A 24264-nucleotide genomic window follows, 5' to 3' on the forward strand; every position below is an offset into this window, starting at 1 on the left:
TCGAAATCCGATCCATGTATATTACAAACAGGATTGGTGACAAAGCGCAGCCCTGGCGGAGGCCAACCCTCACCGGAAATGGGTCCGACTTACTGCCGAGGACCCGGACACAGCTCTCGCTTTGGGAGTACAGAGATTGGATGGCCCTGAGTAGAGACCCCCTCACCCCATACTCCCGCAGCACCTCCCACAGTAACTCCCTGGGAACTCGGTCATACGCCTTCTCCAAGTCTACAAAACACATGTAGACCGGATAAGCGTACTCCCAGGCCCCCTCCAGGATCCTTGCGAGAGTAAAAAGCTGATCCGTCGTTCCACGACCAGGACGGAATCCGCATTGTTCCTCCTCAATCTGAGGTTCGACAATCGGCCTGACCCTCCTTTCGAGTACCTTAGAGTAAACTTTCCCGGGGAGGCTGAGTAGTGTGATGCCTCTGTAATTGGCACACACCCTCTGATCCCCCTTTTTAAATAGGGGAACCACCACCCCGGTCTGCCACTCCTTCGGTACTGTTTCCGACTTCCACGCAACGTTGATGAGACGTGTCAACCATGACAGTCCCTCAACACCCAGAGCCTTCAGCATTTCCGGGCGGATCTCATCCACCCCCGGGGCTTTGCCACTGTGGAGTTGTTTGACGACCTCAGTGACCTCCCCCCGGGAGATTGGTGTTGATCCCCCGTCATACTCCAGCTCTGCCTCTAACATAGAGGGCGGAGTTGTCGGGTTCAGGAGTTCCTCAAAGTGTTCCTTCCAACGCCCTAACACTCCATCAGTTGAGGTCAACAACGTCCCATCCTTACTGTACACAGCTTGGATGGTTCCCTGCTTCCCCCTCCTGAGGTGTCGGACAGTTTTCCAGAACAACTTTGGTGCCGCCCGAAAGTCCTTCTCCATGTCTTCTCCGAACTTCTCCCACACCCGCTGCTTTGCCTCGGCCACGGATGAGGCTGCTGCCCTTCGGGCCTGTCGGTACCTTGCAACTGCCTCGGGAGTCCCCCGGGATAACAAATCCCTGAAGGCCTCCTTCTTCAGTCGGACGGCTTCCCTGACCACCGGTGTCCACCAGGAGGTTCGAGGGTTACCGCCCCTTGAGGCACCTAGGACCTTGAGACCACAGCTCCCCGCCGCGGCTTCGGCAATAGAGGCTTTGAACACCGACCACTCTGGTTCAATGTCCCCAACCTCCACAGGAATGCCCGAAAAGCTCCGCCGGAGGTGTGAGTTGAAGGCCTCCTGAACTTGGGCCTCCTCCAGACGTTCCCAGTTCACCCGAACTACACGTTTGGGCTTACCAGGTCTATCCAGAGGCTTCCCCCGCCACTCGACCCAACTCACCACCAGATGGTGATCAGTTGACAACTCCGCCCCTCTCTTTACCCGAGTGTCCAAAACATACGGCCTCAGGTCCGATGATACGATAACGAAATCGATCATGGACCTTCTGCCTAGGGTGCTCTGGTACCACGTACACTTATGAGCATCCTTATGTTCGAACATGGTGTTTGTTATGGCCAATCCATGACTAGCACAGAAGTCCAGTAACAAACCACCACTCCGGTTCAGATCAGGGGGGCCGTTCCTCCCAATCACGCCCCTCCAAGTGTCTCCATCATTGCCCACATGTGCGTTGAAGTCTCCCAGCAAGATTAAAGAGTCCCCTTCAGGAGCCCCATACAGGACTCTTTCCAGGGTCTCCAAGAAGGCCGTATACTCTGAACTGCTGTTGGGTGCATAAGCACACACAACAGTCAGAGTTTTCCCCCCCATAACCCGCAGGCGTAGGGAGGCGACCCTCTCGTCCACTGGGGTAAACTCCAACAAAGAAGCACCTAACCGGGGACTTGTGAGTATCCCCACACCCGCCCGGCGCCTCACACCTTGAGCAACTCCGGAGAAGAATAGAGTCCAACCCCTATCCAGAAGTAAGGTTCCAGAGCCGACGCTGTGCGTAGAGGTGAGCCCAACCAGATCCAACTGGTAACGCTCCACCTCCCGCACAAGCTCCGGCTCCTTCCCCCCCAGAGAGGTGACGTTCCACGTCCCCAAAGCCAGCTTCTGTCGCCCGGGTCTGGTCCGTCGAGACCCTCCGCTTTCACTGCCACCCTTCTGGCAGCGCACCCGACCCCATTGATGTTTCCCGTAGGTGGTGGGCCCGCGGGACGGAGAAGCGGAGGTGTTGCCCACGTTGCCTTTTCGGGCTGGGCCCGGCCGGGCTCCGTGGCAAGCCCGGCCACCAGACGCTCGCCGACGAGTCCTCCTTCTGGGCCTGGCTCCAGAAGGGGACCCCGGGCTTCCTCCGGGCCGGGTATCCTCACTTCTTGTATCGTCTTTCATGAGGTCTTTTTACTTTATTGTATTTATCTAAAATTAAGCACTTTTAAGATGCACATATTTTCAAAAGCTATTTTATTTATTTTCTCTATTTTATTTGTAAATGCAGCCCGAGAGGAACATTACACATAGCCACAGTATTTTACTGTATATCTGTATAGTTCAATGTTAATAGACAATAAATATTGTTTTGTTTTTTAAATTGTACTTTCTTTATTTGATTAGCAGTCAGTTGTTGATTACATGCAGACGTTGATAAAGCTACAGGTCACTTCAATATATATCACACTAATTCATGAAGCAAGTTAGACATTTTGATGTTCCGGACCTTTGCATGGGGACATTTTCTCTAACTGGACCTCGTTGAATTTTAGTTGAATACCCCTGTTGTATAGTGTTGGTCCACAGCGCAAACGTATTAGTTTAACAAAATCCGCATCTAAAATTGTGGCATAGATACGTTATTTTCCCCTGTGCAATTCTCCATTTACTCAACAATAACACATAATTATCCTTGTGTTTATTTATTTGTTTGATTAATAAACACAAGTTGGAGTCCGTCAGGACCGAGGGTCGGAGCAGCTCATTTGCTTTACAGAATATTACACCCGGAAGTAAGTATTCTCTCCGCTTCGCTTGACAAACCCCGTGATAGTCCTCAAGCTCTGTGATTGGAGAGTGTGTGTGTTTGTGTATTTTTGCGTTTGTGTGTATTGTGTTTGTTTCCCGGGGAAAACACTCACAAGAAACACCGGCTGTTGTTATGCCTGCTGTGACGTTAAGTTACTCCGTTCTCTGCTTGTAATTATGCCGAAGCTTCAAAGTTGTATTTATCATCTGAATATGCCGAAACAAGTTTAATATTCTGAAAGCCAAGACTTTGTTTATTTGAAACCGGATGAAAACAAACCGTAACGGACCCTGCCGTGTTATCTATGATTACTCTACGCCTTACATTCATAATTTCAGCGGAGGGAGGGGAACAGCAGAACAGCAGAGTGGCGAGGGAGAGCTGTCTTCTTCCCTTTACAAGCTTCAAAAATGTATTTATCGTGTGATTTTGGAAATAAAAGTTTCATATTCTGAAAGCCAAGACTTTGTTTATTTAAAAATGTTTGAAAACATCGGAAATAAATAAAAAACAATTTGAATTTTTTTTTTTTTTTTGTATTGGTTCATGATAGGCCCCCAATTTCCGTAGGCCCCTGGGCTTGAGCCCAGGTCAGCCCGTGCATTAAGGCGGCCCTGGCTCCGAGGGTTACGCCGAGCGTCGAACAGCACTTGAAACTGAGACTGTCCAAAACTGGATTTCAATGGGTCCACCCCGTCCCCCCCTCCCCCACCCCGTCCCCAAAACTACACATGCTGGCTATTGTGTGTTTCGCAACATGCTCTATGGCACGTCTCTACTGGGAGTTGTAGTTTTAAAAGACGTTTTCGTATTTCCCATAATAAGAAGTGGCCAGTATTAAACTGTGTACATCCCTGGAGGTTTAGGGGATAGGAAACACTCAAATTTAAAACATATAATTAATAAATGGGTGAAAATGGCTTGTGCCCATAATGGGCAGCATTAATATATACCCACATGACAGCTAAGGTCAGAAGAGCTTTATTTAACAGCTGGTCTTATGTCTGTGACCCCTCCTATTGTTAATTGATGAGCCTGAAACATGCACTTGTCAAGATTCAGAGGCAAATATGGCAGTAGCCATCGATCATCTTAAGATAAGATATACTTTATTGATCCCATGTTGGAAACATTTGCGTTACATCAGCATGTGTTACAGTTGTAAATATGCAGTGGTGTTTATTTGTAAATCATTTAGTATAATCACACAAATTCTGTGTTTTATATTTAATAATTCTGTGTTCTTTATTTATTGATTGTTCAATACCTGACAAGGCCGGAGATGAAAAACTTTGGTCGCAGGTTCCTCAACAGTGCATTACAAGACATCTATCAATATGTGTGTATACCTCCACCATTAAACTGTCATTCTGCACATGTATTATACTATCTATATACATCTTATAAGAGTATAATACATATGTATAATATCAGTTAAAATAAGTGGTTCAACATAGTTAACATTGCTGGAGGCAGAGTTGGGTCAGTCTTATGCGACAATGGAAACTGAACTAAAGAGAACATTTGAAACTTTAGCAGTCTGCGTGATCTGCCTGCAGGGAGGGGCGGGCCGGCCCTGCGAGTAAAGTAACGAGTAAAGTAACGAGTTACTTTATGTAGAGAGTAACGAAGTAGTGTAATATATTACTTTTTTTAAAAGTAATATGTAATATGTAATATATTACTTTTTTTTAGTAACGACCCCATCTCTGGCTGGAGATATACACAAAGTTTTTCATTCATTGCATAACTACACCTAGTTGTGTAGGCCTATATGATATGTCAATAAACCTTAGAAAATCTTGAAATCTTGAAAGGGATGTGCAAAATAGTCATTAAATACAGTGTTTAATTAACTATTAGTAGAGAATAACGAGTAATGAATATACTTTATAGGGATCCTATTAATATCTAATAATAAAAATAATGAAATTCAATAACATGCTTTAACCACTAGGTGTCCCTTTCTATCAGCTGTGCACCTTTATGTTGTAAATACAGCCTATGGCAATTGGATCAAATATAAAAGTCAGCCGAATTAGTGTTGATACTGCAAGGAGACGTATTGTGTGAAGAGAAATCTAAGATGTTGTTTAATTGCTGATATATTTATGATCCACGTCACGTTTTCAGTGTTGGCGGCAGTTCCTCATGTTTGTCTAGAAGTCTTCTCAGCATGGCTCTATAAATAGAGAACTACGGCAGATATGTAATATTTAATGCAGCCGAACCGTGTATTACAATGCCGTTATGTGATGACTTTCAAAGAGAAAAGCAAGCACACTTGGAATAAAGTGTTTTCGGTCTGTTTCCGGTATTTGTTTATGACGATCTGATGTGAGATGTGAGACTGGAATTGCACAGGGGAAAATAACGTATCTATGCCACAATTTTAGATGCAGATTTTGTTAAACTAATATGTTTGCGCTGTGGACCAACACTATACATTGACGGGGAAGGGGGTAGCAATAAAGATTACACCATTAAACTGGTACACAACATAACATAAATAATATCGATAGCAGCGTCCCTAGCAACCACCTTGGTAACAATGAAAACGTTGTATCGACACAATTTCCTGAAGTAATCTTCGTAATAACTAGCAAACTAAAGATCATGTACATCCACTGCACACATAATCTGAAATAACAACTCATATTTCTCGCATCAAATGACATCAAAAGGCATTTTAATGACCAAACTAACTTTAAAATAGGCATTTTCCACCGAGAATAAAACGAAGTTCGGCCATGTTTTTTTTTCTGCAGGGAGAAATGTGAAGATCACGTGACATAGCCATTGGAATGAATAGTGAAAAAAAACGTAGGGATCTTACAATTTCAGAGGCGTTTTTGTAGAAATACTACGTCCTACGTTGTGGACCAACGTAGTTATTACAGGTTTTTTATGAGACTGGGTTGAAACACCCCTTTTTTTCTTTGCCTAAATCCTACCGGCCCATATTTGTAAGTGTTCCGCCCACTCCCTGGAGGGGTGTTTGATAGGCGTTTTGATAGGCTACCTATGTTCTATCTATCAGATAGTTTCACTTTCACACATCAGGCCCCTAGCAGCTGTCACTGCGCAGTGAACGATCAGGAGAGTGACTGATAGACCTAGCTGGCAGTTTCTTACAGATAGATAAACAAGCTCCAAAGCGTAAAGGCGTTTTTGTATAGTTTGTGTATACAGTATACAGTATTGTAGAAAGCCCTGGGTTCAGAGGGAGGGGCTTGCATAGGGGAGGGGGGTGGGGGTTGGCAGGGAAACGGGGTTCAGGGGGAGTGGCTGTACCCGTAGGATAGAAAAGGGGGAAGTGACGTCTGACTCAGAGGTCGCGCGGCTGTGGAGAAGAACGTGTTGCCCACATTCTGTTACTGAGTTTAGGCTAGTTAGCGAGCAGATTTATTGTTTTGGGTGCAGTCACTTTTGCCTCCACTTGCTGTTCAAATAAATGTTGAAAGAAAAAGTAAATCTGTTTACAGTTCTGTTTCATATGGGTGTTGAGAGATGTATCCATAGGTTTAGTCCCTAATTTTGCTCTCAAAGTGCACCAGATCGATGCATTTAACTTCAACATTTAAAAAGGGGGGAGCACGCCCCCGGACCCCCCTAGTGGAGGTGAGGTCCACCCCCTGTTAAATTGTCTCACCCACATTGAGGATGCTTCCTACGCCCATGTTTTATTCCATCAATCAATGATCAGTTAACATTAAAATTAATAAATATATGCTGTAACTATTTTGCTCTAGGCCACTCAAGGGCTAAGGTAATGTGATTACTATATGAATAATGGTCCAAAATAACATTAAATGCATAGGGTTTTTTGTTAAGAAACATACTTTCGTCGCCGGCCGGCCGATACATGCCGCGCATTAAGTGGGCCTGTCTGTCAATTAATCCCCGGGCCACTTTTTCCTCCCAGTCCGCCCCTGCCACCCGTGATGGAAAAGGTTACGAAGACATCAAACTCCTCCAAGAAACATGGAACCTTGTATTATAGAAGCCTCTGAAACCCTCGCTCGTCCTGAAGGGTTGTCTGCTTGAGCCCACCAAGCAGAAAGATGAAGAAGCATCCCATCTCCTCAGAAAGTTGAAAAGTAGAATCCTCTCATCTCGAACGACCTCGTGCCTCCTTGCCCGTGGCTGGGGGCGCCCTCTGCAGCTGGAGAGTGTGACCCTCTCTCTCTGACCCTTGGCCTTGAGAGCTGTCCTAGTTATTGGGTTAACACTTGATAGGGATGTTTTTCTGAGTGAAGACAACTCAAAGTAATGGATTAGCACATTATCATTTAATTACAAAAATAGGATAGGCCCCTCAGAAATATTTGGGAGCTTTCCTGACACATGCACATGCATACATGTAAGGTTTGTGTTAGTCATTTAACATGCAAGAATCATATACTCATCAGTCCAAAGCAGAGAAATGTTATTTTAAGTTAAAGGAGAGGTGTCATGGCCATTTCCACTGATCATAATTCCATTGTTGAGGTCTACTAGAATAGATTTATATTGTGCAATTTTCCAAACTCACATTTTTTCGCATACAGCATCTCTGTAAACTACGTGTATTCACTCTCTCCACTAAACGGCTCGTTGCAGCTCTTGCCCCCCCCCCCCCTCACTGTGAGCCCAGTGTGCTCCGATTGGTCGGGACCAGTCGGGACGTTGTGAATCGCGCTAAGCTCCGTGGAGGTGTGATTTCCTTGTTTAGCGATACACAGCGAAACACAGCCAAACTCACCCTGAGCACACACAAAGTCACAGCCGAAGTAAAAACAATAAGTGTGGCTTGATATTGAGTAAGAAAAAGGTTGATAAACGCTGTGAGAATGCGTCTGCAGAGAGAATTTCGCCGCGATCCCAACTGTCTGTTATCAGCCTGCAGCCAGGGAGGAGAGATCAGCAGAGCTGCATGCACTGAGTGTGTGAGGAAGTCCGTGGATTGGTCAATTTGGACCAATCAGCGGGGGCTTAACGTAACGGCTCCGCGGACGTAACGTAACGGCTCCACGGATTGGTCCATTTCGTTCCGGGTACGACATGACATCATGATGTACCCGGAAGAATCAAATGGATGATGACGTTTCACCAACGAGGCGTTTTGGGGAGGTATTTTCTGTATTAGAGTTTACTCGCTACATGGTGTATTTTGAGGGTTTTGACTCTGCACACCGTTTACATGCATAAAAACCTTCATAACACACAAGGGGACGGGTAATAACCGGAAAAACATGACATGTGACCTTTAAGTTAAATGTGAGCTAGTCCCTGTGGATATAACCCCTTCTCAATGATTCTAAATGTTATATTAATTCGCCATTTACCTTTTGATAAAATATTAGTTTATCAGAAATACATTGTCTCTTCCATAAAACATAGGTTTGAGAAATAAATGTTCCAATATAAAAGCAATTACTCAATATAATTGACTCTGCCCTCCCTTTTCTTACATATGTCACATATGAAATAATAACTCAGGAGTCCATCTAAGCATGGTGTAGTTTATAATCTATTAATCGAGAAGACTCAGTATCAGTATGCAACTCGCAAATATCTCTTCTCTCTTTTCTATCTCTCTCTTCCCTCTTCTCTCTATTCTCTCTTCCTCATCTCTCTCTATTCTCTCTTCTTCATCTCTCTTTCTTCCTCATCTCCCTCCTTTCTCACTTCCCCATCTCTCTCTTTTCTCACTCCCCCATCTCTCTCTTCTCTCACTTCTGTTACATATGAAATAAAACGTAGGAGTCCATGTAAGCATGGTATAGATTATAATCCATTACTCGAGAAGACTCAGTATCACCTGTGTGCAGCTTACAAAAAACAATTGTGAGAAACATATATTATGCAGGAAATGTGATTTGGGAGGAAAAGCTTCACCCCCCTTAACATCTGAGTCACTACTGATGGCATAGCATGAACGATAGTGGGTGTCTGAGGGTGTCATTACTGAGAAATGTCAAACAAATTCAAAACCTTACATTTGAAAACAGGTTTGCATTCCTCCACTTAAGGTGACGTTATAATTGGAAACAATAAAAGCTAATTGTTTTGATGTAGAATCTATAAATTGAATCGTTAGAGCAGAACAGAATGGTGATTTCCGTGCAGCCTCTAGTTTTACCAGGTGGAAACATCGTCCATATAATGTGAATACATGCAGAATTAGACAGTAAGAGGCCCCTGACATTAGGCCTATTCAAAAATAGTAGGGGCTTTTAACAGCTTGCCAACCTACAGGCATCCTCTGCATAGCAGTATGAATAGCCTTAAAAAAACAACCCACCCTGTGGTAACGAGAGTCATGTATCTGAACCAAATGCCCTAAGTGAAGCCGTTAGTCCCATCTGACTGACCCAAGGGTTGGTGCTGGTGTGACAGGGAGGCTTCCAGGGGTTCAAAGCAGATGTCAAACTTTCAGTTCATGGCCCAGTGGGGGGGAGCAGACCCACGTGAGACAGTATCAACAGCTGTAATGGTCAGTTTGAGGAGTGTCATTCTCTCTGGGAGCAGGAAATGGTGTCCATTCTCGGACCAGACCATTAATGTCATGTAGAGCAGCCATAGCATCTCTGTGACTGCACTCAGCCGGACTGTAGCAGGGTAGAACTGGGTGACTAAGTGAAGCCGTCCAAGGCCATAGACAAAATGGAACCACGTACTAACAAAAAGGACACAAGGTCATCAATGTCTCTCTTTACCTTTGGCCTAATCATAAAACAAATTAGTGGGGAAAATGTGGAACACCAATCCATCATCATGTGAAATTTTGAGTTAATTTAAATAATTACTTATGGGTTGAAGTAAAATTAACATTAACATTAGAACTAAAGTCAGCCAAAATTGGACTTGCACGGATCAGAATCTAAGCAATACACCATTTTCCCTGCTCTGTAATGAAAAGGACAACAAGATTAGGTACATTACAGGAGTGTTAAAACACCCAAACATGCACACGTATCTTATTCTAGTAGAGATTAGAGGACAAGGGTTGCGTTCGGATAGTTTACAAATCAGCTCCTAAGTTCTAACCCTATCTCCTATCCCTTGACCTCTGAGTGAAACGTCACAGGGTTAAGGGATAGTGGATAGGAGAATTCAAAAGGATTTAGGAGAAGAGACTGCGGTACTTTAGAGAATCCGACTGCACTTTAACTATCCGATGTGTTTATGATGCGCCAGCGGACGTCATTTTGTGCATCTGCTGCTGTGGGGAAACTATGGAAACTACAGTTTTCTATACAGCGGACTACAACATGGATGTTTAATAAGAACGAGGGACTACTGTAAACTCATCTAGAGACTCTGCACCGTGCTCTGATGCTGTTGCTTTATGCTTTATGAACGTGGACAACAGAGAAACATATTCTTCATGACCAAGTTGGAATTGAAATAAAAAAGGAAAGTGAAACTTATGCTCGTCTCCCTCTCCCTCCGGTCCACATTAATACAAATGATCCCAATACGTATGATTGTATGAACTATTAAAATATCTTAAAATCAATACAAATGTATTTATTATAAACGTTAGTCCTTAACACCTATCACTGTGTATATCACCATTCAAACATATTTTAAAAGTTGAACAACCCCCACACAGCTCAGTGAAATGTTGACTTTATTTGATAATTTCAGTAAAAACTAACGTTCATATTTCTCTTTTTGATTATAATACTGATGAACGTTCAAAACAAAGCACTTTGGCAACTTACCACATACGTTTTAAAATGCTTAATAAGCACCGTAACTTTCATGATATCATTTCTCCGTCATAATCGATTGTTTCCGTGAACGGCCGACTGTTGTGTGACGCAAATGCTGCGGCTGCAAGGCATTGTGGGGCAGCATTTTCTCCTCTCCTTTCGGTAAGGGAGGTCCAGTGGTTCCTAAGCTAAAGGAGGTTATAAAGGAAGTTTGAAACCTCCTTTCCTATAATTCTAGAGAATTCGAACGGCACTTATCATGGCTGCCACTGAGGGACTTCCGGGTCATTTCACTCCGTTAGGAAGGTTCCTAAGCTAAATGGACTATTCGACTGCAGCCAAGGTCTAATGTTGTGAACGAAATGATCAAGTCAAAGTTTGATTTATTTTATCTTATGTACCATATTTAATTTAATAATTAATCTTGAATTTGTGTGTGTGTGTGTGTGTGTGTGTGTGTGTGTGTGTGTGTGTGTGTGTGTGTGTGTTGTGTGTGTGTGTGTGTGTGTGTGTGTGTGTGTGTGTGTGTGTTGGCACACGCCGGGCTGGTCCTGTTAAGCTGCCGAGGCAGAAGTAACACAACTTGGCAGGGGCCGGCCTCCTTGTTTTTGCGTTCCTGCAAGATGGACGTGGCAGCTTCCTCTCCTGCGTGGATTTTATTTCCAAATGAGGAAGCAGCCAGACGCTTTCTGATGTTTGCCCACCCCCCCAAACACCAGCTACACACAACAACTACACCACCCCTGATCTCCATGGTCCCGCTGGAAAAACCTGAAGGTCTGAAGGTTTTCAGCACGGTGTTGTTCACGAGACATTTCACTGGATTAATTAAACAGTGCTTGCAGATTTTGACACATTATAATGTATTATACAAATGGTAGTTATAGAAAGTGTTACCAAATGGTCTGCTCCCAGGCTGCCTCCAACAATACTAGTACAATGTATATAAAAAAAGCAAGTAAATCAAAAAGTACACACAACAGTGAGGAAATCAAAAAATAAAATAAAATATAAAAAGTATTTCCATATTACAACTTGGACTGGTAGATGTTGGACATTTCAACCACTAATCCAGCTGTTTAACAAACAAAATAAAGAATTAACTGAACACCAGACGAAAGAAGAATCCACTAAAACTCATCCAAACCTCATCCCAATTCTAAAATGTTAAACGGACATATGTAAATCCATATTTTCTTCTGCGTTGGTGTATTTAGAAACGCTGGGCTGGAGGTGGACGCTGGTGAGCGCAGGGTGATCTCCAGCGTGGCTCTGGAGGCAGAGGACCCGGACAACCCCCCGCAGCAGCTGTTCTACTCCCTAATCGCTGCGCCACGCTTCGGAAAGCTACAGATAAAGGTGAGGAGACAACGGTGATGTGTGTGGATATCTTTCTTTGATTTGAGACAGTGGTGGAATGTGCTGTACTATTTTGAGGTTCTCGCACTTTACTTTAACTTTACTTTTTATGCCATTCTATATTTTCACTCCACTACATCGGTCTGAGAGCTTTAGTTACTATACAAATTATTGTTAGTTATCCTCTCACTGTCTGCTGATATTTTTTAATGTTTGTGATAAACTGAATGATGAAGTGTTCCTTTCAACACACTACAAATTTAAAATATGTAATTACTAAATGGGTGAAAATCGCTTGTATCCATAATGGGCAGCATTAATATATACCAGCTCATTGTTACTTTGTAATTGTCAAGTGCAAACAATCAGGAGAGATATTTGATAGTTGGTGCTTGAGAAGACTAAACATTTATCTGCAGATCTCTATAAAGTATATTAATTACTCGTTATTCTCTACTAATAGTTAATTAAAAACTGTATATAATTGCTATTTTGCACATCCCTTTCAAGATTTCAAGATTTTCTAAGGTTTATTGACATATCATATACACAACTACGGTGTAGTTATGCAATGAATGAAACACTTGGGTCACAGGTTCCTCAACAGTGCATTACAAGACATCTATCAATATGTGTGTACCTCCACCATTAAACTGTCATATTCTGCACATTTCTTATTCTATCTACATACATAAGAGTATAATTCATATGTATAATATCAGTTAAAATAAGTGCTTCAACATAGTTAACATTGCAGGAAAGCAATATATTAGACGTTAAGTACTTTGTCAGGCTTAATATTTATCTGTAGATAGATACCCCCAAAGTGTTTTTCTTATTTGAAAGAAGACCTTAACCTAAAGTATTCTTTAATATGTTAATAAAGGTTAATTAGTTTGTCTGTTTTGCACATCCTCCTATCAATATCTTTGTACATTGTGCACTAAACTGTTTTATTGTAGAGATCACTTACAGTATCTTCTTGATTTTTTATATTCTATATTTCTATCATTGACCTTCTACTTTCCCCCTATGAAAGTATGTACTCTTAATATTTTTTTCATCAAATAACATTATTCAACAAAAATAACATTATTCAACAAAAATAATTCAATAACGTGCTTTAACCACTAGGCGGTGCACACAAGCTACACACAGAATACTAATCATAACTTTGTATTATTAGTGTAGGACACTTAAGTATGTCTAATATCTGAAGATATTTAGTTTTATTCATGTTTTTACATAATTTTACAGGATATTGCTATACTATTTCTCATGCTTTACTTCTACACATTAATATCTGATTTGTAAAACATCACAGACAGAAAGATATATCCGTCATTTAATGGTAAGCTATTGAAATTGTGATTCCATAGATGTGTCTCCCATCACCCAAATCCCCTGACTATTCTCTCAACTGAGTATTTACATTCTTTAATTCAAAGAAAATCAGTAATATCTTTAAAAACGAGCATTGCGGCTAAAACATCCAATCAGCGAGCTGAGGATCTTTCCTATGTTTGTTTCCAGTATTGTTCCTGTAATGAGAGTTCACATTTATGCTACATTGAAGGGTGGAATTGACTACACATCTTCAGAAACATAATTTGCTTCAGATATAACTCATAGCAAATAAAGTATAAAAATATAAGTAATACAAAGATAAAACACTGGCATGTAATTTACGTTAGAATAAATAGAATGGTTTTGAATAATAGATGAGAATAAAATCTACGTCACTTTTTTTGTATGAATTTATGTTTCATCCAATCACAGAGCTTGTTGACTTATCACGAGGTTTGTCAAAGCAGACAGCGTCACAACAATAACTGGGGATTGTGGGTAGTGTAGTCTCTTTGGTGCTCCACATTTCAGAGAAAACAAGTTGTTTCTCAGAATTGAAGGGGAAAAACACAAAAGCATTGTACACAATTTAAACCTATCAATGTCGTTTAATTAACAAAGGTAATCTGGTGTTTTTGAGTTGATGAGTAGTTATCAGGGTTTGAGTTTTGTGTGTCTAGTTTTGGGGTTATTTTGCTGTTCTGTTCTCCCTGTCATGTTTTCCTCCTTGTTTCTTGTCTGGTCCTTCTCCTTTCCCTGGTGTGTCTAATTGTCTGATTGTGTTCACCTGTTGCCCTTGTGTTTCTCCTGCCCGGCTGTTTCTCGTCTCGTGATTACCCCTCCCTGTATTTAGTCTTGTCTCTTCCTGTGTTCGGTGTCAGTTCATTGTTTGTTTTTCCTGTCTCCCTCCATGTCAGTCATCGTCAGTATTTTTGTATGGTATCTTCCTTGTGCTTCCTTTGTGTTTTTTGCCATGTTTTTGCCATCAGCTTTAAAAATAAAGCTCGCTTTTGTTTTCTAGACCAACTTACCTTTTTTTTGCAGTCTGCTTTTGGGTCCTACCTTTCCCAAACCGTAACAGTAGTGGAGATATCACTGTCAAATCAATCGACAGTAAGGAGAATACTTACTTCCGGGTGTACAATTCTCCGTTATCCAATGGGAATGGACGCTCACATTGCCTTTAAGAGCTGCCGACATAAATGGATGCGGTGCTTCCCTAAGCGTCAAATACCGCCGCCGATGGTAATAGATTGCAATCAGTTGAAAGCTCTTTGCGTCCGTTTATGAAGCTGAAGGAGCCTTGGCGCGTCACAACTGGATGCCACGGGACCCTGACCAAGCGTCGCTCCTGGATGCTTAGGGAGTGAGAGTGTGTTGTTCCTTTATGTGTTGAGGACATTATATTTATTCTTTATCTTAATAAACATAATTAAAAAGCATCAACAATAAACTGGAAAATGCATTGTCACAAAGCTAAACTCTGAATAGCTACTTTTTTAGAGATATAGTCATATACATTTAGCAGTAATATTGATCCAACAAACATTGTATACAGTTCATGTATATAATAGTGATAACACTGATACAGGAAATATTCAACTGCATATTGAGTACTTTTTTGACTTGATTTAATGATTTAAGGATCTGAACACTTCTAGTATCCCTGGAAAGGTACCTATTCTTAAATATGGTTTCTTACCCTCTACTATTTTTTTTATTATAAGCAATACATGTATTTGTCTAAACTAGAATATAAACTGTTTGAGATGAGCTCATGTTGTGGTGGTTCATCTGCAGAAGGAGTCGGCTTGGAGCGAGCTGTCGGCCGGTCAGAACTTCACTCAGGACGATGTGGAGATGAACCGTCTGTGGTATGCTCACACTGCCGCCACAAACGCAGCAGGGTTCAAAGGTCACGACAGCTTCCGCTTCACCCTCAGCGACCTGGACAACGAGACTCCGGCACAGAGCTTCTTCATCAACGTGCACACTGTGCAGAAAGGTCAGCTTTCACCTCATTGGTAGAGTGAAGACGAGATTTCACTCTCGTCTTCACTCATGGCGGATGGCATGCCCTAACCTTTATAAAACTTTACAAGGAAGCAATGAACTGCTGTGTTTCAATAATTTTATAATATTTTCACGGCTTTACCTTTGTGTCACACAAATTAGAGAACGAAGGGAACCGAGTCGTACTTGGTGAGAGCCATTATTTTTATCGTTGGTTCACTGCCTGCCATAAATCCACTCACCTGAGAGATGTAGCCAACTAAAACAAAAAATCACAGGCTACGTCAAATAAATGCATGTATCTGATTTGTGATTCGTCCACATTTAGACCAATCACAGCGTCACACTCTGCCGCCTATTCTGGATTTGTTTATTGTGCATTCTGTAGACTCCCATTTCTGTTTGAATTACAAAATGGACATCAGAAATTGGCTTAAAAGGTCTAAGGATTTATTAAAACGAAATAGCGATGAAAGAACTGCAGCGGATGCAGCTGCTGGCGACCCTGCACCTGCCGTTGCAGCAGCACGCCTTAATGTCACAAGCTTGACCTCGGCAAACCCCGGGGCTGAGTTAGCGAGCCGAAGCCTTGACTCATCAAGGTGGCCGCCACCAACGCTGTCCTCCGAGGCACAGCTCCTTGTGCCCCTACCATCACCACCTGCGTTGCCACACCCTGTACCACACCCGCCAGCATCCTCCTCCGTGCCGGTGCCTCCACTACAGACGCTACCTTGCAGCACATCAACAGGTACTATTGGGCCAGCAACCGCTCAAAGACCAACAGCCCCAGATGATCTTGGGGTTAATAAACCCAACCAGATGAAACTGGATCGTTATCAGGGAGATTGTTTTCAGGAAAGAAGCGCACTTTTGCCACAGCATGTCCGAGTCAGGCAGTGGGCTCTTCCTGTCGCTGTTTGAGTATACGCTGCACAAAGATGCAGAGTTGGCCAAAATAATGTTCTAAGTTAGCTCGGCTGCGCGAAAGGATGCACCTGCAGTACATAGGAAAATAAACCATGCCCAAGGCGGGCTAAACAGTTCATCGTCTCCGTCTCTACTATTTCTCTCCGAGTGCAACGATGAGGAAGCTGCCATCCTTAACCAGTGTGCCTTGCTCGTGATTTACCAGTGTTTGTGATGCCACGCATACAATGTTTCAAAAGTGGTTTCTATGTTGCCCTTTATTTGTGTATGTATTTGCGATAAGTGTGCGTCTTTGCGCAATGCTGTTGGCCTTGCTGTTTGATATATATTGTGCCGCAGGCCCGCAGCACATGACGGTTTTGTGTGCCCTCCCATGAAAATCATATGCCCTCCCTTTAGATTTGTTCTGGCGCCGGGTCTGGATGTAGCAAGTTATACATTTTTCTGTGCGTAAAAGTAGTTTTCTTACTCAAGATCCGGATCTTGAGTCAAAGAGCCGTAATTCCCATCACTAGTATCTATGCTCTCGTCTAAGCCTCCAGACTCCATTGACAAAAAATATAATTGTATCTTGTTTGTTTGTGTTATGGTGTGACTTTGGTAAATCCGAACTAACCCAATAAAGCTCCAGTCACACAATGAAACGAACTACCCACCGATTGAGGCAACAGTAGACAAGCAACACCCCTGTTCTTTGAGGTAAATGTAATGTTTGTGTCAAAGGAATCTGGTGGCTTCGGCGAGAGCATAGAGGACGTGGGAAAGGGATGTCTGACCACAAGGTAAATATTCTAAATTAAAAAAAACAATTAGAGAAATAAAGTGTTTTTTCCTGTGGTTAAAATACATTTTTCGGCATTTCTTGGCTTCCATGCCAATACTTCTCCAAGCTGGGGGCGTGCTGACCCCCGGTCTACTGTATACATTGACTTAAATAAGCACCTCATAGGACTTCCAGTTGAGCGGCCATGATGCCGGCAGCTTAACGTTGGAGCTCCTTGACCCTGACAGCAAGACACCTTCTTTCTGTGGTTAAAACTGTCCAAAAGACATGTATTATGAACCTGTTAAGCCCGGCATCCCCGGGGGCTTTTTCACGAAACAGGTTTTTCCACGAAACTGTGTCTCAGGGCTTCTTAACATTTAACAACCTATTAATGTGTCATACCCACTCACCGGGAAGAAACTCAGCTAACTGACGATATGAACAATTTTTACCGAAACAAAACACAAGTCTCACAAGAAGCGTCTAAATGAGCCCTTAGCGAAAACGGGCTAATGCTATTTCTGCGCATAACTCTCAAAAACGATCTTTTATACTTTTACATTACATTACATTACATTGCATTTAGCTGACGCTTTTATCCAAAGCGACTTACAATAAGTACATTCGACCAGGAAGACACAACCTTGAAGAAAACAGAATCATATAAGTAGGCCTACATCAGGTTTCATAGAGCCAAACATTTCAAGTGCTACTCAACTGGCTATAGATAAGCCAGTCCTTTATTAGTATATAAGTGCTTTGTTAGCAGTTCTTTGTTAGTAATTCTATCGCTCGAAGTGGAGTCGAAAGAGATGAGTGTTCAGTCTGCGCCGGAAGATGTGCAAGCTTTCTGCTGTCCTGATCCACCATTTTGGAGCCAGGATAGCAAACCCACGTGTTTTTGCTGATGGGAAGTCCTCTACACTCCGACTCCACTGAGAAGCAGTGTAGGAACTTTGCCGCCTTCTTCACTAACAAAGTTGATACTATCCGCTCCCTCCTCTCTAGCCCCTCTGCACCTCCAGTTACAACTGCTGACCCACAGCCTGGGACAACCCAGCCTCTTCGCTGTTTCACGGACATCTCTCAGCGAGAGGTTGAGGGCATCATTAGGAGGATGAAGCCCTCCACCTGTGTCCTGGACCCCCTTCCGTCAGCTCTTGTAAAATCGTACATCTGTACCATGAGCCCCATGATCACTAAGATCGTAAACCTCTCACTTTCTTTTTGGCATTGTCTTTGTTTTGTTTGTCTACCCTCCCTCCCAAATGTAAAGCGTCTTTGGGTTCAAGAAAAGCGCTATAGAAATAAAATATATTATTATTACTCCAGGCTGGCCATGTCCCATCTGCCCTAAAAACCGCTGTCATCAAACCTCGTCTCAAAAAACCTCGTCTCAAAAAACCCTCCCTTGACCCGGGAGTCCTGGCCAACTACAGACCAATTTCCATCCTTCCTTTTCTATCAAAGGTGCTGGAAAAACTAGTTGCTGCTCAGCTCCAGGACCACCTAAACTCCAACAACTTATTTGAGAAGTTCCAGTCTGGTTTCCGCTCAGGCCACAGCACAGAAACTGCCCTGGTCAGGGTCACCAACGACCTGCTGATGACGGCTGATGCTGGCTCTCCCTCTCTCCTCATCCTCCTCGATCTCACTGCAGCTTTCGATACCGTCGATCACGGCATCCTCCTCCATCGTTTGCACTCCACCATCGGACTCTCTGACTCTCCCCTTGACTGGTTCAAATCATACCTCACCGGGAGAACAGAGTACGTCTCCTTGGGCGAGGCAGAGTCGGGTACCCACAACCTCACCTGTGGTGTCCCTCAAGGATCAGTTCTTGGCCCCACCCTCTTCACACTCTACATGCTCCCCCTTGACTCTATCATCAGCCGACATGGAGTATCATTCCATTGCTACGCTAATGACACCCAACTGTACCTCAGGATCAACCCTACCTCCTCTGCAGCCCTGCCTTCACCCACACTCACTGCCTGCCTGGAGGAGATACAGGCGTGGATGAAGCAAAACTTCCTGAAACTCAACAGCTCCAAGACCGAAGCCATTATAGTTGGCACCCCACACCAGGTTCGGTCATCCACCATCACCACCATCACCTTCTCCGGCCAGGACATTACCCTCTCCTCAATAGTTACCAAGCTGGGTGTTAAAATGGACGCCCATCTGACCTTTGAGGCCCACATTAAACAGCTGTGCAAGAACTCCTTTTATCACCTCAGGAACATCGCCAAACTCCGCCCCACACTCACTCTGTCTGACGCCCAAAAGCTGGTCCATGCCTTTGTCTCCTCCAGGCTGGACTACTGCAATGCACTCCTCATCGGGATCCCTAACAAAAGCATCCAGAAGCTCCAATACATTCAGAACAGCGCTGCTAGGATCCTGATGAGGGTGCGCAAATATTTATCACATCACATCCCATCCTTAAAGCACTACACTGGCTACCCGTGGAACTGAGGATCTAATTCAAGGTCTCCGTCCTCACCCACCAGTGTGTCCATGGAAATGCCCCTCCCTACCTCAAGGAACTCCTCACCCCCCATACCTCCTTGCGGACCACCCGCTCCAGCAACTCCAACTTCCTCAAACCCCCCAGGACTAAGCTCCGTACTATGGGAGACCGGGCCTTCTGCTCGGCTGCTCCCAGTCTGTGGAATGCTCTCCCCGACCAAATGAGAGCACCACAGACCGTGGAGGCTTTTAAAAAAGGCCTCAAAACCCATCTCTTCAAAAGAGCCTTTGCCTAGACCTTTTTATCACCCTTTTATTTATTTTTTATTTTTGTATTGCTTTTTATTAATTCTACCGTGTTGTGTAATGTTTATTTATACTGTTCATGCTCACTACTTGTAGCACTTCGGGATTTGAAATCAAATATGAAGTGCTTTATAAATGGAACCCATTAACTTGGGACCCCCTCGCAGTGCTGGTGCAGCGAGCTGTTTGGTTGATGCAGAGCGGAGTGCATGTGCTGGGGTGTACGGTTTAACCATGTCCTGGATGTAGGAAGGGCCAGATCCATTCACAGCATGGTACGCAAGTACCATTGTCTTGAAGTGGATTCTAGCAGTTACCGGAAGCCAGTGAAGGGAGCGGAGGAGCGGAGTGGTGTGGGAACATTTTGGAAGGTTGAAGACCAGACGAGCCGCTGCATTCTGGGTGAGCTGCAGAGGTCGGAAGGCACATGCAGGTAGACCAGCCAGGAGAGAGTTGCAGTAGTCTAGGCGTGAGATGACGAGAGCCTGGACCAGAACCTGCGTGGCTTTCTGTGTCAGCTGGGGACGTATCCTCCTGATGTTGTAAAGCGTGTATCTGCAGCAACGGGTTGTAGCAGCGATGTTTGCAGTGAAGGACAGGTTGTTATCTAGGGTCACACCCAGATTCCTTGCAGTCTGAGTCGGGAAACAATAGAGGTGCCGATGTTGATTGTCAGGTCAAGAGTGGGACAATCTTTTCCCAGAAGGAAAAGCAGTTCAGTCTTGTCAAGGTTGAGCTTGAGGTGATGAGCAGACATCCACTGAGAGATGTTCGCTAGACAAGCAGAGATGCAGAGATACTTCATACTATCTCCACATATTCCCAGGGGCGCCGCCAGAGATTTTGGGCCCCATGAAAATATATCACATTGGGCCCCACCACTAGGCACAGGCCACTTTGTTTATAAATTACCTCAAGGGCCGTACCAAATGGTCTAGCGGTCCGTATACGGCCCGGGGGCCGGAGGTTCCCCACCCCTGCTTTAATATAATAACATTAGTATTAATATCATAACCAAAATGTCGGTGATTAACATTTTGTTTACCTAATACAGACTGATCACTCAATGCTTCAAACTGTCCATCATCCTAAATAGACTAAAAGCAGTTTTTTGTTTTATATAGATCATTGGCTATGTGGGAAAATACTGTGTTTGAAATTTATAATTTAAATTAGATGTTAGCTTTTTGTTATATATATATATTTTGTATTCCAGTCTCCCTTCAGATATGTTAAGTGGCATGTCATTCAACACAATGCTGCTCACCTCCTTCAGTTGGGAGAAAAGCTGGTTCAGCCTTATGGGGGGACAGGGCTGCTGAGCCTAAAGATGGATCTGTTGGACCTGGCACCAGGGGGAGGGACAACTGATTTAGTATGAATAGGCGCTAAAAATGTGCCTGCATTTATTAAAGGTAGGTAGGTAAGAATGGAGAAACCAGCTCGAGTGCGCTAGAATTTGAAAGTACACAACCGAAAAAAATCTGTCCCTTCCTTCAGAGTTCCTTACAGAGCCCCTCCTCCAACACACACGAACGCGCACATGACCAATGAGGGCACGAGATCAGTTTGTGCACAGATGGAAGGCTGACAGGCAGGTAGGCCATCCAGTTATTTTAGCCGGGCCGGCTCAGATGATTGGTCGTGCTTTTTACAGCGCCACAGCTTCCACAGATGACATTTTTGTATGTATTTGTTGTCAAAGCATTTAATGTATTCATTGCTATCGGGATGTTAAGAGCATTCCATGGAATATAACAAAAAGTGCTTCTGAAGTGAATTACCTACCATACCTTTTAAATGTCAGCTAAAAGAGCAGTGAAATTAAAGACCTCTGAATTTTCTGTAAAGATATTAACAGTACTTAATGTCAGCTTAGTAAACAAAAAAACATTAGCTAACAGACTAATTTCCACCACTCATGGACCACACCCACCTTTTCTTGTGAAAAACTGGGTGACATACTGTCGCCCTTTAGTTCCTCTCTCTCTTCTTTCTCTCCTTTATTTTATTTTTCTTAGAGCCTGACTTTGTTGGTCGTTGAAACATGGTACAACACACTTACGTAGGCTAAGTACTAGCATCCCTCCTCACATGCTTTCACTCTCTGCAAGTGCCGGTGCTGCACCGCGTTTGGAGGCAGGACCAAACCATTACATGTAAATAGAAGGGGGTGTACAGAGGCTTTGGGTAATTAACTTTTGGAAGAAAATAAGTTAAATGAATCGTAAGTTCAGTGAGTAATTTATCAATATAACGTTCTATTAATATTAATTATTGAGGATTGATGAAAGGTTACTTACATTTTTTTTCTTAATGTTCTAAACATTTTGGGGCCCCTGTCAGTCACGGGCCCTTATAATCGTCCTAACTTTTCACCCCCTTACGGCGCCCCTGCATATTCCATTGGTATAAGTCTCATCACTGAACGGCCAGAACTCACTGAGCGAGCTGCCAGAACAGAGCAAGAAAACAACATCAGTTTTCAAAACCATAATAATAATTATGTCTTACCTTTGCTGTTTTCTGATCAAAAGTTGTGTTCAATGGCATTAAAACGATAAAAACGCTGCTGAAGGTTTATCCAATGTGTCTGTGTCACTTTGAAATGATTACTGATAATCCATCATTCCATTCCATGTCCCTTTGTGTGAGAGCTACAACCCAGCTTCCGGTTTTGGGCAAACTGCGTGCGCATCACTCTCAATCCTCAATGGTAACGTGTAGGTGGATTTAGGAACTTCCCCTCGATTCTATTGGCTCTAACGGTTCAAAAGAGGTGTCAATCGTCAAAATCGACCCAAATGACCCCAGAAGTGTTTGTTTTTTTGCTCTCTAAAAAGGTTAAATGTCACTTTTTTTGCATCAATCTTGATACAGGGGACTTATTGTATGTTATAGTTTGGATTCCTAAAGCTTTTATTTCATTTAATTTCAAACCTTTATTTATACAGATAAATCCCATTGAGATCATTGATCTCTTTTTCAAGGGAGACCTGCTCAAGTAGTTCCACATGAAACATAAAAACATAAATAGAACAACAAAAGGACATCATACAGCATCATTTACATAATTATCCACATAAACAGGTACCTATAGCTTCCGATTGACTAGCATCCAACCGAGCTTTAAAAACATTTAGTGGCACCAGATTGTTCAGTTTCCATTTAATTTGCAGACTATTCCAAGACAGAGGAGTCTACTATCCCATCATTCAAGGGTGTTTTTCACTATAAGTAATGTTTTTTTTTTGGAAGGACACGATCATTTACATTTTTTTTTACTATGTTCAATCTGAATTTACTTTAAAATAAAAAAATTCTATATTGATTCTGACTTTTCTACATCCAACTCACAGGTTTATCATTGCTATGAGAAAAAAGATTATTAATTTACCCCTTTTAGAAGTGAAGATGTAGTCATTTGTTCTGGGAATGTCATTTTCGAGCCTGAGACCTGAAAAACAGGCTCCAGGCTTAACAGGTTAACAAGGCGTTAGTGTAATCACCTAGCGGAAATGGAAAACTGCCGGAAAAAACGAAAGACAAGTCTTCTCCAGATATAGAAAGGTCAGCGGACGGTATTCCGGCGGCCATTGTGCATTTGCTCCTGTGGGTAATGTCCGCAGTAATGACTCTTACATGTCTAATATGTGTAATGTGTACTTGTAAAGCGCTTTGAGCACCTGTAAAAGCGTTCTAATAATTTTTTTTAATGCATTGTTATTATTATTGTGATCCTGAGATGCGTGTGTTAGCATGTTTTCGCTCAGGGCTAATTCAGAGCCTTTGTTATTACCCTTATGTTTCGTTTTGCTAAAAATTGTAAATATTATCTGATAGCTGAGTTTCTTCCCGTTAAGTGGGTATGACACATTAATAGGTTTTTAAATGTTAAGAAGCCTTCAGACGCTGTTTCTTGCAGATGTTGCGATTTTTGGAATGGGGCTTAACAGGCTAAACTTTGAAGTCAACATGGTCAAGGATTTTTTAAAGCTCCATGACCAATGAACAATCAACATCAAGTGTTTTTTAAATTCAGAAGAGAAGCAAGACTGCACCTTCACACACCTCGGTCCTCTTTGGGCCCTCTGGCCGGTCGCTTCATTTATTATTGAACGCCCCCTCCCACTCACAGTGCCAGCGTTGCCAGTCGGGTGAACACAGAGCAGCGAGGCCTCAGCCCTTCTGGCTCCGGGCCCTCTGATCCTAGAGGAGCGGAGGTGAGAAACGAACGGCCTCCTTAGCTGGTGAATAATTAACGGAGGGGGGGTGAGCAGCTGTGGAGGGGCGTTGGCTCATGTCCTCTGGGTGCTGAGACATTTAGGCCTGTTGGTTTTTTTACTGTGGTTGTCGCCAAATTGAACTCAAATCTATCCTCTTTTTACAAAAAAATCATTTT

The 24264-nt window shown here is 43.1% G+C and overlaps 1 protein-coding gene across 1 annotated transcript in view; it reads left to right on the forward strand.

The window, feature by feature from the left end:
- The window catches only part of LOC117542293 (FRAS1-related extracellular matrix protein 1-like), a 290781-nt gene that overhangs the window by 164627 nt on the left and 101890 nt on the right, over positions 1-24264 (forward strand). The window contains 2 exon segments of the mRNA XM_034209862.1: positions 11887-12028; positions 15176-15380. Of these exon segments, the coding sequence (XP_034065753.1) occupies positions 11887-12028; positions 15176-15380 (347 nt within the window).

Source organism: Gymnodraco acuticeps, unplaced genomic scaffold, assembly GCF_902827175.1.
Source record: "Gymnodraco acuticeps unplaced genomic scaffold, fGymAcu1.1, whole genome shotgun sequence".
NCBI classification, from domain to species: domain Eukaryota; kingdom Metazoa; phylum Chordata; class Actinopteri; order Perciformes; family Bathydraconidae; genus Gymnodraco; species Gymnodraco acuticeps.